The 15650-nt window shown below is 42.8% G+C and overlaps 1 protein-coding gene across 1 annotated transcript in view; it reads right to left on the bottom strand.

Moving 5' to 3' along the window:
- The window catches only part of efna2b (ephrin-A2b), a 53311-nt gene extending 38506 nt beyond the window's left edge, over positions 1-14805 (bottom strand). The window contains exon 1 of the mRNA XM_085775358.1: positions 14633-14805. Within this exon, the coding sequence (XP_085631484.1) occupies positions 14633-14805 (173 nt within the window). The remainder of the gene's footprint in view (positions 1-14632) is intronic.
- Between the last annotated feature and the right edge of the window lie 845 nt (positions 14806-15650).

The raw sequence follows: 15650 nt of genomic DNA on the forward strand, positions 1-15650 counted from the left end.
TGCTAAGGCAACTCCGCTGCCAGCCCCTGGAAGAACCGGTTCTTAGCTCTGACCCAGCAAGGAGTTGGTGCTGAACCAAGAACTGGTGCTGAGCAGGCACTGGCTCCGAACCAGCACCGGAACCAGCTCGGTGGAAAAGGGCTAATTACAAAAACGTTCTCACAGATATTGGTCCAAGTCAAAGAATAAATACATTGACATGTGATTTTGTTGTTATTCTCTTTTTCTTCTTTCGTTTTTTTGCCAGTGCTTTAAAGCAACAATGCTTGGGGATATATTTGAAAAAATATTGTAGTACTACTGTAAGATAGTCAATTCTTTATTTTATAAAATATCTAGCCTACAACAAATATTAACCGTAGAATCGAATCGTCCTACACTGTATCGAATCGGACCGAATCGGTCTGTATTAAAAGGATATCGTTTTTGAATCGAATCGTAATCTGTGTATCTAGATTCATATCGAATCGTTTATCACAGAGAGATGTGCAACCCTAGTCGTTACAGGACTGAACAGAGTTGGCCCACACACATCTGGCCCACACACATCTGGTTTACAGATCAGGTTCAGGTTCAGGTGTCAACATCTGGACTCTGCTCCGTCTCCGGGGAGGAACTCCAGCTCCCAGCATGCACCTGGGGGCTTCAGGGCAGGAAAGAAGGAGAGAACCCTGAACTGTCTTCAGCTCGTTTCCCCCTCTGCTTCATCGCCACGGCAGCCGGGGGAGCACGTCGCCATGGCAACAACCTCCCAAGGAGCCATGAGCCAATTCAGGTGAGAGATGGGGTGGATGGGTGGGAGGGGGGGGTAGTTGTTTTGTTATGTTTTGAACACCTGTTTGTACAGGAAGTAGACACGTCCCACTGGATCCGTCTAATGTCAGAATCAGTGTTTATGAAACGTTTAAAACAAACTGGAGGAAAAGTTTTAACAGTGAACGACCACGAGGCCACGAGGCCACGAGGCCACGAGGCCACGAGGTCACGCCCACTCGACATGAGACCGGGGGGGGGGGCAGATAGACAAGGAGAAGTGATGAAAGCTGCAAAGGATTTATATATTTATGGGAACACACACACACACACACCATCAATTATTACTGGCTGCTGGAAAACCATCTGCAGGCCGTCGGCCAATCACAGAGCTCTAACACTGTCGGCCAATCACAGAGCTCCCACATTGTCGGCCAATCACAGAGCAGGGGGATTACAGTAACCAGGGCCAAACACACACACACACACACACACACACACACACAAACCCCGTCTCCCTCTCCTCTCACACACACCTCCTCATTTAGAATCAATAAATGCATCAATAGCATCAATACTATCAATAATCCCATTGACCAACAGTCTGTGTGTGTTTGTTTTGACAGCACTCACTATAAGTTTAACACTTTCATTCATGAAACTGCACAGCAGCAACTAGCAAACGGACACGTTTCAGCTCCTAGATATACTAGAAAGAAGTCTAAGCACCGTAGCAAAATAGAAAATATTCACGTGTAAAAAACAATGATAAAAATATAAACAAAAAACATGAGAAAATCCTTTTCTATAAAAATCGACAAGTTGTAGACAATAACCACAAGTGTCCCTACTCCCTACTGTCCAATAATATGCATCAGACAATAAGAATAAAACATACATGGGTCCATAGCAACGCAGATGACAGATAAGTGACCAATAGATGTGGTACATCCGCTGCCTGTGAAAAAAGAATGAGTCTACATGTTTAACATGAAGTTCATCCCAGGCAGTAAAGAAGGAGCATATGTACAGTACATATCACCATCTACTAGGGCTGTCCCGATTATCATATTTTGATCATCGAAGCTTCGCGGACATAAAATCGATCAAAATCGAAGCTTCGACGGCCGGGGGGGTGCGCGATCGTAGCGGAAATAATGAAAGTAATGGCAATACCTTGGTATGAATGACAATAAAAGGAATTCAATTCAATACAATTCAAAACAAACACTGCATTTCTCCCAAATCAGGCAGGTTTCCAGGATGCCAAGTAGCCAACTCATTTTAATGTAACAATTGCCGATGAGAACCGGTGTCAAAAAGGAAAAAAGACTTCATGATCGATTACCATGGCAACAAACGAAGCTTCGAAGCTTCTAATTTTTTTGGGTCAGCCCTACTATCTACATTCACAAAAAACATGACAACAACAATTCCTCATTTAGTCCTTTTGGATGCTCCGTCTGTAAACGGTGGATCCAGTAAGACTCTCGTTGGAGGAGTCTCTTCTCTCTGTCACCTCCCCTAAGAGGGAGGCGACTACTTCTATCCCCATGAATCTCAGACTAGAAACACCATGGCCAGCTTCTCATCATGGTTTCTAATGTTACTTTTGTGTTCTGAGATCCTGGTCCTAAAACGACTAAAAGAGAACTGAGGACCATGTGGTTTCTGATCTCAGTTCTCTTTTACCTACGTAGGTAAAAGAGAACTGAGACCAGGATCTCAGAACACAAAAGTAGCATTAGAAACCATGATGAGAAGTCTCCTATTGCCAGGCATTTTAATTCAGCTGGCCATGGTGTTTATAATCTGACATTCATGGGGACAGAAGTAGTCGAGTCTCATGTTTTTTGTTTACAGTAATAATAATAATACATTTTATTTGGAGGCGCCTTTCAAGTCAGCCAAGGTCACCTTACAAATAAGGAGTGGAAGTTTATATTTTTGTCATTGTTTTTTACACGTGAATATTTTCTATTTTGCTACGGTGCTTAGACTTTTTTCTAGTACTTCCTGACTGTTCGATGTATTATTTATAAATGCTCTGTACTTCTGTATCTTACCGGACATATTAATGTTAATCGGAACCAGCTGGCTCACTAACCAGTTAACGCCGAGGACGGCTGACTGCAGAAACGCGTCCGTTCGCTAGTTGCTGTTGTGCAGTTTCATGAATTAAAGTGTTAAACTGCTGTCAAAACTTTTTTGTACTTTGCTGAGTCAGAACCAGAACCAGAACCAGGCTGGACCAGGACCAAGAGTCTGGTTCATGTCCTACAGTCTCTCAGTTTAACGTGAGGTCCATGAACGCATCGTTTCTTCAGAAACTGTGACTTGTGACCTGCAGCTTCTGTCTGGACCCAGACCAGAACCAGACCAGGACCAGGACCAGGACCAGGACCAGGACCAGGTCTCTGTCCTTGGAGCTGTCCATCTCCATCACCCCCCCCCCCACCCCCCCCCCCCCTCCAGCAGCTGCTCCTTTTCTCTCTTTGTGTCTCGTCTGAGCCGTCGACCGTTTCTATAATCTCCATTAAAGACCAGACGCATCTGCATAATCCTGTTAACTCTGGAGATGAACACCCCCCCACCCCCCACCCCCTTCCTCCCTCTACTCACCCCCCAATCCTTACCTCCCCCCTCCTCTTCTTCCTCACCTCCACAGCCACAGGAGGAGGAGGAGGGGGGGTCTGACAGTTCAGAAAAACCCAAATCTCTTCAGTCTGGAAGCTTCATCCTGATGGACCACCAACACCCCCCCCCCCCCAAAAAAAAAACCCCAAAACCCCCAGACTCCCCACCCCCGTCTGGGGAAAATGGTTTCCTGCCCCCCCCCCCTCTCCCCCTTCCCCATCACATGAAGAAGAAAAACAGATTCTCGCTTTGTGGCGGTAATAAAAAGAAGGAAAACTAGGTCAGACCTGGACCGACTCAGACCTCATGACCTCATCACAGTCTCGTGTTCTGAACGTCTGAAGCCTGGTTTACGCTTCTGCGTCGCGGCGACGGCGTAGACCCGTCGAGGAACGCGTTGCTTCCGGTCACAGTAAAACAATGGCAACTGAAAAACGAACGCTTTTATTGCAAATGTTGAAGCGCAGGTGACGGAGAAGACGTTTGCGGAGGTTATGGTCTGTCGTCTGTCGGACCAGTCGAGGCTGAACGGGTGAATTTACCACACTGACGTTCTGAGCCGACCAATCACAGTCCTTGTGGTTCGCGACGCGACGCGTAGTCAGGATTTTTTGGAGGTGCACGTCAGGCTACGGAGTAGGGGTCCGCATAGGGGTCAGCGTCGACACCGTGGTTACACTGTCACCACGACGCAGAAGCATAAACCAGGCGTAATGTGTTTTGGCTCAGCTCTTTTCTTCCCCTTCCCCACCGGGCCCTACTACCTGGTACCTGGTTCTGTTCTGGTAACGCCTCAGTGGCTCCAAGCCGAGGCGATACTGAAACGTGACGTCAGCCGACTGCCTTCTGATTGGCCAAAGCATCGTCACTGAAAACCCAGCTGTGCCACTGGACTGAGACGATTGCTGCTCTGTCACCTGAGTTAAATGTTGCTGTGGTGAAAACCAGCTGTGGTTCGTTACCGAGGAGCAGACGACCGAGTTTGGAGCCGAGGAGAGGATCGACGACCTCGACCCGCTGAGCAGGAAGAACTATGAAGAACTCAGCTGTGATGGAGAAAGACCTGAACCGAGACGAGACTGTGGAGTGGAAAAGTCTCATAACTGGTCCAGTCCAGATCTAATAACTGTTCTAGTCCAGATATAGTCCAGATCTATTTCAGTAACCGGTCCAGTCCAGATCTAGTTCAGGTCCAGTCCAGATCTAGTTCAGGTCTAGTCCAGATCTAGTAACTGGTCCAGTCCAGATCTAGTTCACTAACTGGTCCAGTCCAGATCTAGTTCACTAACTGGTCCAGTCCAGATCTAATAACTGGTCCAGTCCAGATCTAGTCCAGATCTAGTCCAGTAACTGGTCCAGTAACTGGTCCAGTCCAGATCTAATAACTGATCCAGTCTAGATCCAGTCCAGGTCCAGTCCAGATCCAGTAACTGATTTAGTCCGGTTCTTCTCAGCTGAATGACGTGGAGAATAAAAACACGGCGGCTGCTGCTCTCTGATTGGTCGACTCAATGATTCATGAGTCGTCTCCGAGCAGGAAACAGGTCATTCATAATGAATAACACAATGACACACACACACACACACACACACACACACACACACACACACACACACACACACACACACACACACACACACACACACACACACACACACACACACACACACACACACACACACACACACACACACACACACACACACACACACACACACACTCTGACCTGGTCCCTCACTCATCACAGGAACCTGAACTCGTCACAACTTGAAGGTTCAGAAACGAAACTGATGAAACATAAAACCAGCAGCTGTGTGTGTGTGTGTGGGTGTGTGTATGTGTGTGTGTGTGTGTGTGTGTGTGTGTGTGTGTGTGTGTGTGTTGAGCTGCCACCACACAGAATCAAGCGCTCCTCATTAAACTCCACCTTCACATGATGAAGCGACAGACGAACAGAGACGATTAAAACAGCGAATTAACACAAACACACATTTTTTAAAAAACGATTTCTTCTCATTTCCGTATTTTACAGTTTCCAGTTGTTCAATTCATCACGTTAAATTATAACATGATTATAACTTAGATCTTTGAATCGATAACTAAATATAAATCTTCAATAATTTAAATTATTAGAGCTCACGACTGTTTATTCACCAACGTTTAAAGATCTTTTATAATTATTATTTTTGCCGTTTTATTCTGAAAACCACAAATTTAAAGACCGGTTGTGTTGTATATGATAAAATATTATTCTTATATTATTACTATTAATATATTATTAATCATATTGAGAGAGGCAGATATGTTGGCACAGCAGAAGACGATAGAATTTGTAATTTATGTGACATTTCTACGACTCTATAAGACAAAAATTGTTTATCCAAATAACAAATTTGTGTTATCAGACGATGCTGAGAAGCTAAAACTTCTTTTTCAGTTGAATATATTTGCATTTTCTTTATTTCTTGAAAAGGCTTCGGCGATGAGATGAAGAGCGATATACACGAAAATAAAAATTCATTCACTCATTCATTATATTGAGATATTTACCGTTGAGGTTTGTAAAATAAAGTCAAACGGATCCGTTCTGACCTGAGCCGACCCTGAACGCCTCCCTCAGTCCCACGCGGTGCGTTCAGGGACTCGAACCCTGTGGCGACTGCAGGTGCACGCTGTCATTTTAGACCGTTTTGGATTATCTATCGATCGGTCGGCTCAGAGCTGCCGATCAATACTCTCTGATCAGCTGATCAAAGGAGGAAACGTCCTCAGAGAGAAGAGCAGAACTCATCCTCTGGTTCAGTTCATCTCTGGCTCTCAGATTCATTTCAAACGTGTTTTTATTGTCGTCGTTTAAATTTATTTTCATAAAGTTTGTTTAAACTGTAAAAACGAAAACATTCAATTCTATGATTGATTGATTGATTGAGTCTGTTCAGCGGCCGAGCTTCAACACTGCAGGTCCTGATGTTTCCACAGCTGGACCTGAAGGTAGGTGTAGGTGTAGGTGTGTGTGTGTGTGTGTGTGTGTGTGTGTGTGTGTGTGACCCCTCGGTCCACAAACAGCTTTGTTTTCACCGACGATAATTTGGGATCAACAAGATGAGACGACTCAGGAGTCTGTAATCCTGTTAGAGGACACCTGCGGCTAATCCTGTTTACACACACACACACACACACACACGGATACACACGGATAAACACACACAGATACACACACGGATAAACACACACGAATCTGTCCACAAATGCTTCAATATCTGATATTTCAATTTCTTGTATGGATTTCTGGTAAAATCAAGTAAAAAAAAAATATTTCACAATATTGATTATGTTTTTCCGTTTCTGTTTTTTTTTTACTGAACCTGAACACATCAAAGAAGAAAAAAATAAATAAATAGAAAAAGAAAATCTCTGCTAAAAGAAGCTGACACACATTCACACACCTGTGTGAGACGTTCAGGTCCAGTTCGACACCAGAGACACAAAAGACACACGTCCACGTTGTCAACTTAATTCAGAAATGTTTATTTTAACTGCACTCAGATCAGTTTCCTTTAGGTTTTAATTAAAAAGGTTCAAGCTATGCTACGCTAACACTTTCCCTCTGCTTCCACTCTTTATGCTAAGCTAACGCTCTGCTAACGCCCCGCCGCCCCCCACGGTTTCATCAGAAAACAGTGAAAGGTTGCAGCTCTTCACCCTCCTCCTCCTGTGAGCTCGAGCCAGGACTTCAAAGTTCCCCCAAGTGTGTGTGTGTGTGTGTGTGTGTGTGTGTGTGTGTGTATCCCGTGAAATGTGGGTCAGGCATTAAAATGCATGAGCAGGGAGCAGAAAGCATGATGAAGTGCTGAGACACGAGGAGGAGAGAATATAAAAATAACTGGGGGGGTCGACAGAAGCCCCTCCCTGCTGATGACACGCCGACGCCTCATTGGTCGACTCCACTCCCCACCACCACCACACACACACACACACACACACACACACACACCCAACAGGAAGCGAGCTGACATGGAGACACAGAGTGCTGCTTCCTGCTCACCGTCCGTCACAGCGACAGAACGACCAGCCGACCGGAGCTCCGCCCCCTCACCTGCATCATGTGACCCACAAGCATGAACATCAGCACCTGCACATCTGCACACCTGTAACCAGGGTGAAGTGGAGTGAAGTGAAGTGGTGTAAAGTGTGAAATTAAGAGGTGTACAGTGTTTAAAGCAGAAGTAAGGTGAATGTTTGTGTTAATATAAGTCTTAAATAGTTCTATCTTCCGACAGCAATCACTTCTATAGAGTGTTTGGTCTGAAACACGGGTCTGTCAGTCACTCTGCTCTGCTCTGAGCCCAGGAGAAAACTTTCCTTGTATCCTACAACCTTTATCCAATGAGGAGAGAGAACGGCATAAAGGGGCGGTCCTCTCTGTGTGTGCAGCCAAGGGATGCGCGTGAATGTGGTGACGTAGGGACGAGGGCGGAGACTGCTAACTCCATCTGCTGACAGGAAGTTAGACAAAACCACCGGATCGCTTACTTCTGCTTTAAATAAAAAAATATTAAGTGGTGTTCACGTCCGTCACCTCGGTTCACTGTGACGACTGTTTCACTCTGTTTTACCACAACGTAGAGACAGAAACAGTTCCTCCTCTCAAACAGCTTTAAATCCTCCAGTTGTGTTTTTTGTGAACGTTTAGAGCTTGGACACCGGGCGCTCATGAAAAAATGTGTTTGATCAAAAACACAGTTATAACAATTATGAAGATTTGATTCGTGCAAAAAAATCAAGAAGAATATTTCTATTGGACGACCAGTGATCGATTTCACAGACGACCGGACTGATCACAGGTGACAAAGACTCGTTCTACATTTCCAGGTAAAAAAAAATTGAATCTGTTAATTTTGAATCCAAAACATCGTCCGTGTTCAAACGGTCAGAACTTTATTAGTCGTCTCTCAGGTCGACAGACACTTTCACTCAGCTGATCGTTCTTCCGTCGCCGGACGAAAAAAACTGACTCGACTCTTCACTCGTCTGGTACTGGATTTCATGTCTTTGTGTGTGTGTGTGTGTGTGTGTGTGTGTGTGTGTGTGTGTGTGTGTGTGTGTGTGTGTGTGTGTGTGTGTGTGTGTGTGTGTGTGTGTGTGTGTGTGTGTGTGAGGAGACGCTCGGCTGCTCCTCCTGCAGGTCGGGGTGTCGGGGGTTAGTGGGGCGAGGGGAGGTGGTGGTGAGGTGGTGAGGTGGTGAGGGGGGGGTGACCTCCAATTCAAGAGGAAACACAAAATGGCGGCTGCAGCTGTGTGTGTTAGTGGTTCTTCTTACTGGGAACAAACCCGTCCGCCATTTTCTCCCCCAGCAGCTCAGAGACGGACGAGACAGAGACAGAGAGACAGAGACTGTAACGGTACAGGTGTGTAGGTGGGAGAGAAACGTAGATTTAACTCACTTATATTAAGTTACTAATGTACAGTAACACACACACGAATCATGACACAAATGGACGACTTCACTTAAAGCTGTACAGAAAAGAAAACTGAATTTGAGCCCACTGTGGGTCTTAACATTAGTGTAATAACTCATCTATCAGACGATGTAGGCCAAACTTTGTGCAAAATTCTATTTTCGAGTAAATCCGGGATGAAAGTGTGGTATTTTTTTTCACATTGGATTGGATTGGATTCACATTATACGTCACGCTGCTCCGTCATCCGTCATTCAAACGTCTGAGACACACACACACACACACGGAGTTCGGTCTCGCCCCAAACATTGAATATCCCGCCCGCTCGATAATGACCGATCAAATTCGTTTTCCTTACTCGGGTAAACTCGTGCAGCAACTTGTGGAAACTCGTAGAAGGAGGCGACAAACAGGACAAACGGCCATTTCTGAACACCTTTAAACACTGAGGAACCAAACGTCCAATCAGATGTGGACGACGACGGACTGTCCATCACCTGAGCAGGGACAGTACAACACTTTGGCCTTTGACCCATTTCTCTCTCTCAGGTGTGCATGGTTACCAAGCATCAGTGCTGTGTTGCTACGGAGACGCCCTGGACAACAAGGACAGGACGTTAGTTTGGTACCAGACCCGCAAACAAAATCACGTTGCTCAGTTTTTTTAAAAAGCTGCTCACAGAAATGAAATCAGATAATCACAATACGATGTTTTTTGTTTTTCTGTTACAAACTGTGGAGCCCTAATCAATACTTGATATCGATTCATGTTCATTCATCAATTATTTATGACATCAGCTGTTCACTGAGCGCTGACCAATCGTTTCCTTTCACCGCTTCAAATACTGAAAACTCACTCAGCTCAATGTTGTGACACAGAAAACAGACTGAAATTCACGGATTGATTGATTGATTTATTGATTGATTGATTGATTGATTGATTGATTGATTGATTGATTGATTGATTGACACTGTCAAACATCAACATGAGTACCACCAGTACTACCAGTCAGACTCTGCCCCTAAACGGAGGCTTTTTCCTACCTACACATGTGCAACCAGTAAATCTGCTGTTTGTTTGGGGTTTTTTTTACACTTAAAGAATCAATAATCTGTCAATACAGGTGTCAGGCCAAGGTGTGTGAAGTAAAAATCGACCGATATGGTTTTTTTCAGGGTCGATACCAAGTATTAGTAATCAAGGAAACCGATAACTGATATTTTGAACCAATGTATTTAAAGTAAAGATGAAGATTTTGGTATCAGAATTGAGAATAACACAGCTGGGAATAAGAAAAGTGCTGTGTTTTGGTTTGTTTATTGGGAAAAGTCTTGAAATCACCTTGGCTGGAACCAATAAAAAAAAATGAAAATGAAAAATCTGATTAAAAAAAAGACCTTTTGTAGAACACTTAACCTCCAACACAGACCTTGGTTCAGTAGGCGGGACGTTGTTACACAGCTGAGAGAGAAATTAATTTATTTTAGTGGTAATCAGCAGTGTTGGGCGCGTTACTTTGAAAGAGTAATTACTGATAGTTACTAGTTGCTTTCCCTGAAAAGTAACTGAGTTAGTAACTGAATTACTATGATATAAAACAAAAAATAACTATTGCGTTACTTTTATAAATAAAATAAAATGCTTAAATATGTAAAATTACTTGACTCAGCGCCCTAAACTCCTGTTTATCTGGAACTAACCAACTCACTCAGTATTCCTCATACTGATACTGAATTGGTTAGTTCCAGATAAACGGCTTCATTCTGACAAGTTGATGGACTGGAAAAAATTGTGTATATCACGTAGCTACACTTTAACGGGTGTATTTTTTTAATGTGCAACCTGACTTCTTGAATTAAGTCTGAACTCTCCAGGTGTCTCCTCCTCTGTGTCTCTAACCCTCCTCTCCTCCATGTGCATCTGTTTCCAGCAACGAAGAAGCCGGTGAGAAATCAATCCATGGAGCGGTGGATAAGGTTACCATGTGTATATCTGTGTAGTCTTATGGAAATACTAAAGAGTTAAGGTGAAATCCTGCAGAGTTCCTCTTTAACCTTCCTCTTGTGTCAGCTTTCTGCCTCCATCTCTTGTGTTCGGTTCGGTTCTGACCTGAGTCTTAAATCAGCTGTAAAACACTAAAAACAATTACTTATCATCCCATTTGTTCCTCATCTCTTGGTTACATCGTTAGGCTCCTTATCCATGAAAAGGTTGTTTTGCACTTTTTAACTCTCATTATTGTTCTTCTCATCATAACACGGTCAAAACCAACCCTAACAACACAAATGTCATAATTTTAACCAGAGCATTTTAGAATTTAGTGAAAAAAAAGTGTTTTATTTAGTTTAAATAGAGGTTACTGAGAAAGTCAAAAAGCCTTGATGTAATTAACAGATTTATGTGGTACTTTTATGCATTAAAAACCTAAAAACGGTTAAGTAGCGGCATATTTTATCGTCAGTAACAATAACGGCGTTGTAACGAGGGAAACACACTGCAAAAACTCAAAATCTTACCAAGAATATTTGTCTTATTTCTATTCAAAACAATCTCATTATACTTAAAATAAGACTCATCACATAAAAAGTAGCTTGTTTTTAGACACATTTTACGTCTTTCAAGCATATTTTCACTTGAAATAAGTAGAAAAATCTGATAGTGGAGTAGGTTTTTCTTTCTTATTACAAGCACAAACAACTTGCTTTCACTGGCAGATTCTTCTACTTATTTCAAGTCAAATTTTTTGTTTGAAACAAGTGAAAATGATCTAAAAACAAGACCATTTTTAGGTGATAAGTCTTATTTTAAGTGGAAAGAGATTCGTTTTGACTAGAAATGAGACATTTTGACAAGAAATAAGACAAATATTCTTTTTGCAGTGCAGTAACTTTTTTGATGAAAAAAGCAGTGCCGTTATTTTATAACGCTGTTATTCCCATCACTGATTTTCGGTGAAAAAACGGCCGATACCGATTATCGAAAAAATGCAGAATGGCCGATATAATAATCGCTCTCTCCCTCGTATGAGGATCATGACTGAGCGAACAAGGAAAAAGGAAACGTTAATATTTCACTTTGCAAGTCGATTTACAGTTTGCGCCTCTAAATATTCTGCTTTCACTCCTACAACTATGACAACAGAACCAGGCGACGCTGCAGCCAATCAGAGCTCAGAGACACGTGATGTAAAACCTCTGAGGTCACAGTGACATCACCATCACCATCACATGATGTTAATATGTTCACACACCGACGGCTGCGTGTCTCATGGTGCTCTGAAGACGACAACACACACACACACACACACACACACCTGTAATACGACGCTTATTTTTCCCACTTTTACTTTGACGAGGTGTTTCCTTCGTCCCCCTTTCAAAATAAAAGCTGCATTTAGTAGGCCTACATTTAGTAGAACGAACCGAGTCCGACTTCTTTCAACTCCTATTGGTCCGTTCAGACACCAGCCGACCAATCGGAGGAGAGAGCAGCGAGCCGTTAACCCTCTGCTGCCAGGACGGAGCAGATACTGACGAGCCAGTGACAGCTGAGGTCACACACACACTGATCCAGGGTCAGTGTGTGTGTGTGTGTGTGTGTTCTTTGTGTCTTTGTTGAACCGTGGAGTCGTGAAGTTCGATGCAGAGAAAAATCGGTTTTTAAATCTCTGGCACCTTGGTCTGAATTTAAGAATGAACCACTATTGATTATTGATCATCAACTATTGATTAACTCAGCTGCTGTTTTCCTTATTAAGCTACACGAGTTCATCTGGTTTTTTAATAATCAGAGAAAATCCGAAAATCGACGTCAGATCGTCCGCTTCAGAATCCACCTCGATAATCGATCAGATATCAAACCAAAGGTGGTTATTGATTAATCCTGCTGAGCTACGACTGATTGGTTCTCCTCTTCTACTACTACTAGAATCGAGAGGCCGAAGGGGGCGGGGCCTAACAGGTACAGGTTCACCTTCACTCACTGCAACGACACATCTATGGATGAAGAGATGAACTCGAACCAGGACCTGATCAATACACTAGTGCAGACCGACTATTTCCAATTTCTATTTCAATACTTTACTGCCACGTCGACCAGATCAATGGGAATTTATTTCATCGCGGCCCAACGATACAAAAACCCTCATTCCATCAGATTCAGACAATAAATGTGAGATAAATAGCTAAATACTAGATAAAATCCAACAATAAAAGGAAAGAAAAAAGAAAAAAGGAAGATAATAAGATGAGATAAATAGCAAAAAAATACCAATATTGCAACCAACATCTGGTTAACCTGCCGAGGGACGAGCAGCCTCATCAAATAAAGTGCACAATGCATATTCTTAAAGTGCACAGTGGTAATCATTACAATTAAGAAGTCGTTAAAACGTTAAAAGTGCAGAATGGACAATTATTAATTATCAAGAAGAGGAATAAGCTGCTGCTGTTAAATCTGGTTGTTTTTGCTTTGATGCTTCTCAGTCCGAGGAGAAAGTTCATAGATGGATCTTAATCTTAAGGCCTTTTTCTAATTAGGTCAGAGGTTAATTAGTGTGTGCGTTTGTGTATGTGTGTTCTCCTTTACTGAAACCTCAAATAAAACTAAACTTTACAGAACTGGTCCAGACTAGAAACTAAAAAGAGATTTAAAAAAAGAAAAAAGGAAGATAATAAGATAAGATAAATAGCAAAAAAATACCAATAAATAACACCAATACCAGGTTAACCTGCTGAGGGATGAGCAGCCTCATCAAATAAAGTGCACAATGCATATTCTTGTATTAATGCTTGTTAAAGTGCACAGTGGTAATAATCATTACAATTAAGAAGTCGTTAAAACGTTAAAAGTGCAGAATGGACAATTATTAATTATCAAGAAGAGGAACAAGCTGCTGCTGTTAAATCTGGTTGTTTTTGTTCTGATGCAGAAAGTTCATAGATGGATCTTAATCTTAAGGCCTTTTTTCTAATTAGGTCAGAGGTTAATTAGTGTGTGCGTTTGTATAGGCTTATGTGTGTTCTCCTTTATTGAAACCTCAGATAAAACTAAACTTTACAGAACTGGTCCAGACTAGAAACTAAAAACAGATTTTTTTTTAAAAAAAGGAAAAAAAGAAAAAAGGAAGATAATAAGATAAGACAAATAGCCAAAAATACCAATAAATAACACCAATACCAGGTTAACCTGCTGAGGGATGAGCAGCCTCATCAAATAAAGTGCACAATGCATATTCTTGTATTAATGCTTGTTAAAGTGCAAAGTCGTAGGCTAATCATTACAATTAAGAAGTCGTTAAAACGTTAAAAGTGCAGAATGGACAATTATTAATTATCAAGAAGAGGAATAAGCTGCTGTTAAATCTGGTTGTTTTTGCTTTGATGCAGAAAGTTCATAGATGTCTTAATCTTAAGGCCTTTTTTTCTAATTAGGTCAGAGGTTAATTAGTGTGTGTTTGTGTATATGCCTGTTCTCCTTTATTGAAAACTCAGATAAAACTAAACTTTGCAAAACGTTAAAAGTGAAGAATGAACAATTATTAATTATCAAGAAGAGGAACAAGCTGCTGCTGTTAAATCTGGTTGTTTTTGCTTTGATGCTTCTCAGTCTGAGAGAGGAGAAAGTTCATAGATGGATCTTAATCTTGAGGCCTTTTTTCTAATTAGGTCAGAGGTTAATTAGACACATATTGAAGCCTCAGATAAAACTAAACTTTGCAGAACTGGACCAGACTAAGAGCTGCATGGTCTTCTGGTCTTCTGGTCTTCTGGTCTTTCTTACCTCGGGTTGGAGCTGTTCCAGTAGACCGCGTACCGGTCTGAGAAGAGCCGGTCGTCGGTGACGGCGGCGGCGGCGGCGGAGCAGCAGAGTCTGAGCAGCGGCGCGAGGAGCAGCGCGAGCACCGGCAGCACGAGGAACGGCGGCTTTAACGGCTTTAACGGGAACCGGAACATCTCTCTCTTCTCTTCTCTTCTCTTCTCTTCTCTTCTTCAGCTGCAGGGACCAGAACCACCAGGACCAGAACCCAAACACATCAATCAGGTCTGAGGCTCCGAGTTCCTCTCAGCAGAACATCGATATAACTTATCAATAAGCATCGATTTCACTCCTAGTATTATTATTATTAGGCGCGTTTAGTTGGAGTTGGAGATTCCCCAACAACAACAGCAATAATTATGATGATGATGATGATAAAAATAAAAATAATCCATGATTCCTCCTCTTCTTTTTCTTCACGGGGACCGTTTCTCCTCCACACAAACCGGTGAATTCACGTTAATCCTGCAGGTCCACGACGAGCACAAACTGTCCCAAAGTCTCAGTCTCATCCTCCTCTTCACTTCACTTCAGATCAGATCAGTCTGAACCAGAACCAGAACCAGAACCAGAACCAGAGCCAAGGGGATCGAACCTGGTCCAGGACCAGGATCAGAGCCACAGGGGACCGGGTTGTTGTGCACAGAGGAGGATCAGTGCGTCCATGTGCATGTGCGTCCTGCTGCTGCTGCTGCTGCTTTTCTCTGCTGGAAGCTCCGGATCGATCCCCGCTCCTTGGATCCTCTCATTCAGGATTTATGCTTTTTTTTCTTTTTTCTTTTCTTTTTTTCTCCTTTTTTCTTTTTTATGTCTTTGCGAGTCTCTTATGTAACCGCTCCAGGATCTCACCGTCCCTCCAAACCTTCCCGCTGCTCCCGGCTGAGCTGATGGCAGCGGCTCTGGAAGTTCAACACTCCGCTGCACCGCGAGTCCGCATCAAGGAGCGTTGTGGGTTTTTGCAGAGTTTTTTTTTTTTTTTTGC

Source organism: Trachurus japonicus, chromosome 4 (genome assembly GCF_045865225.1).
Source record: "Trachurus japonicus isolate A0001 chromosome 4, Traja_1.0".
NCBI lineage: Eukaryota > Metazoa > Chordata > Actinopteri > Carangiformes > Carangidae > Trachurus > Trachurus japonicus.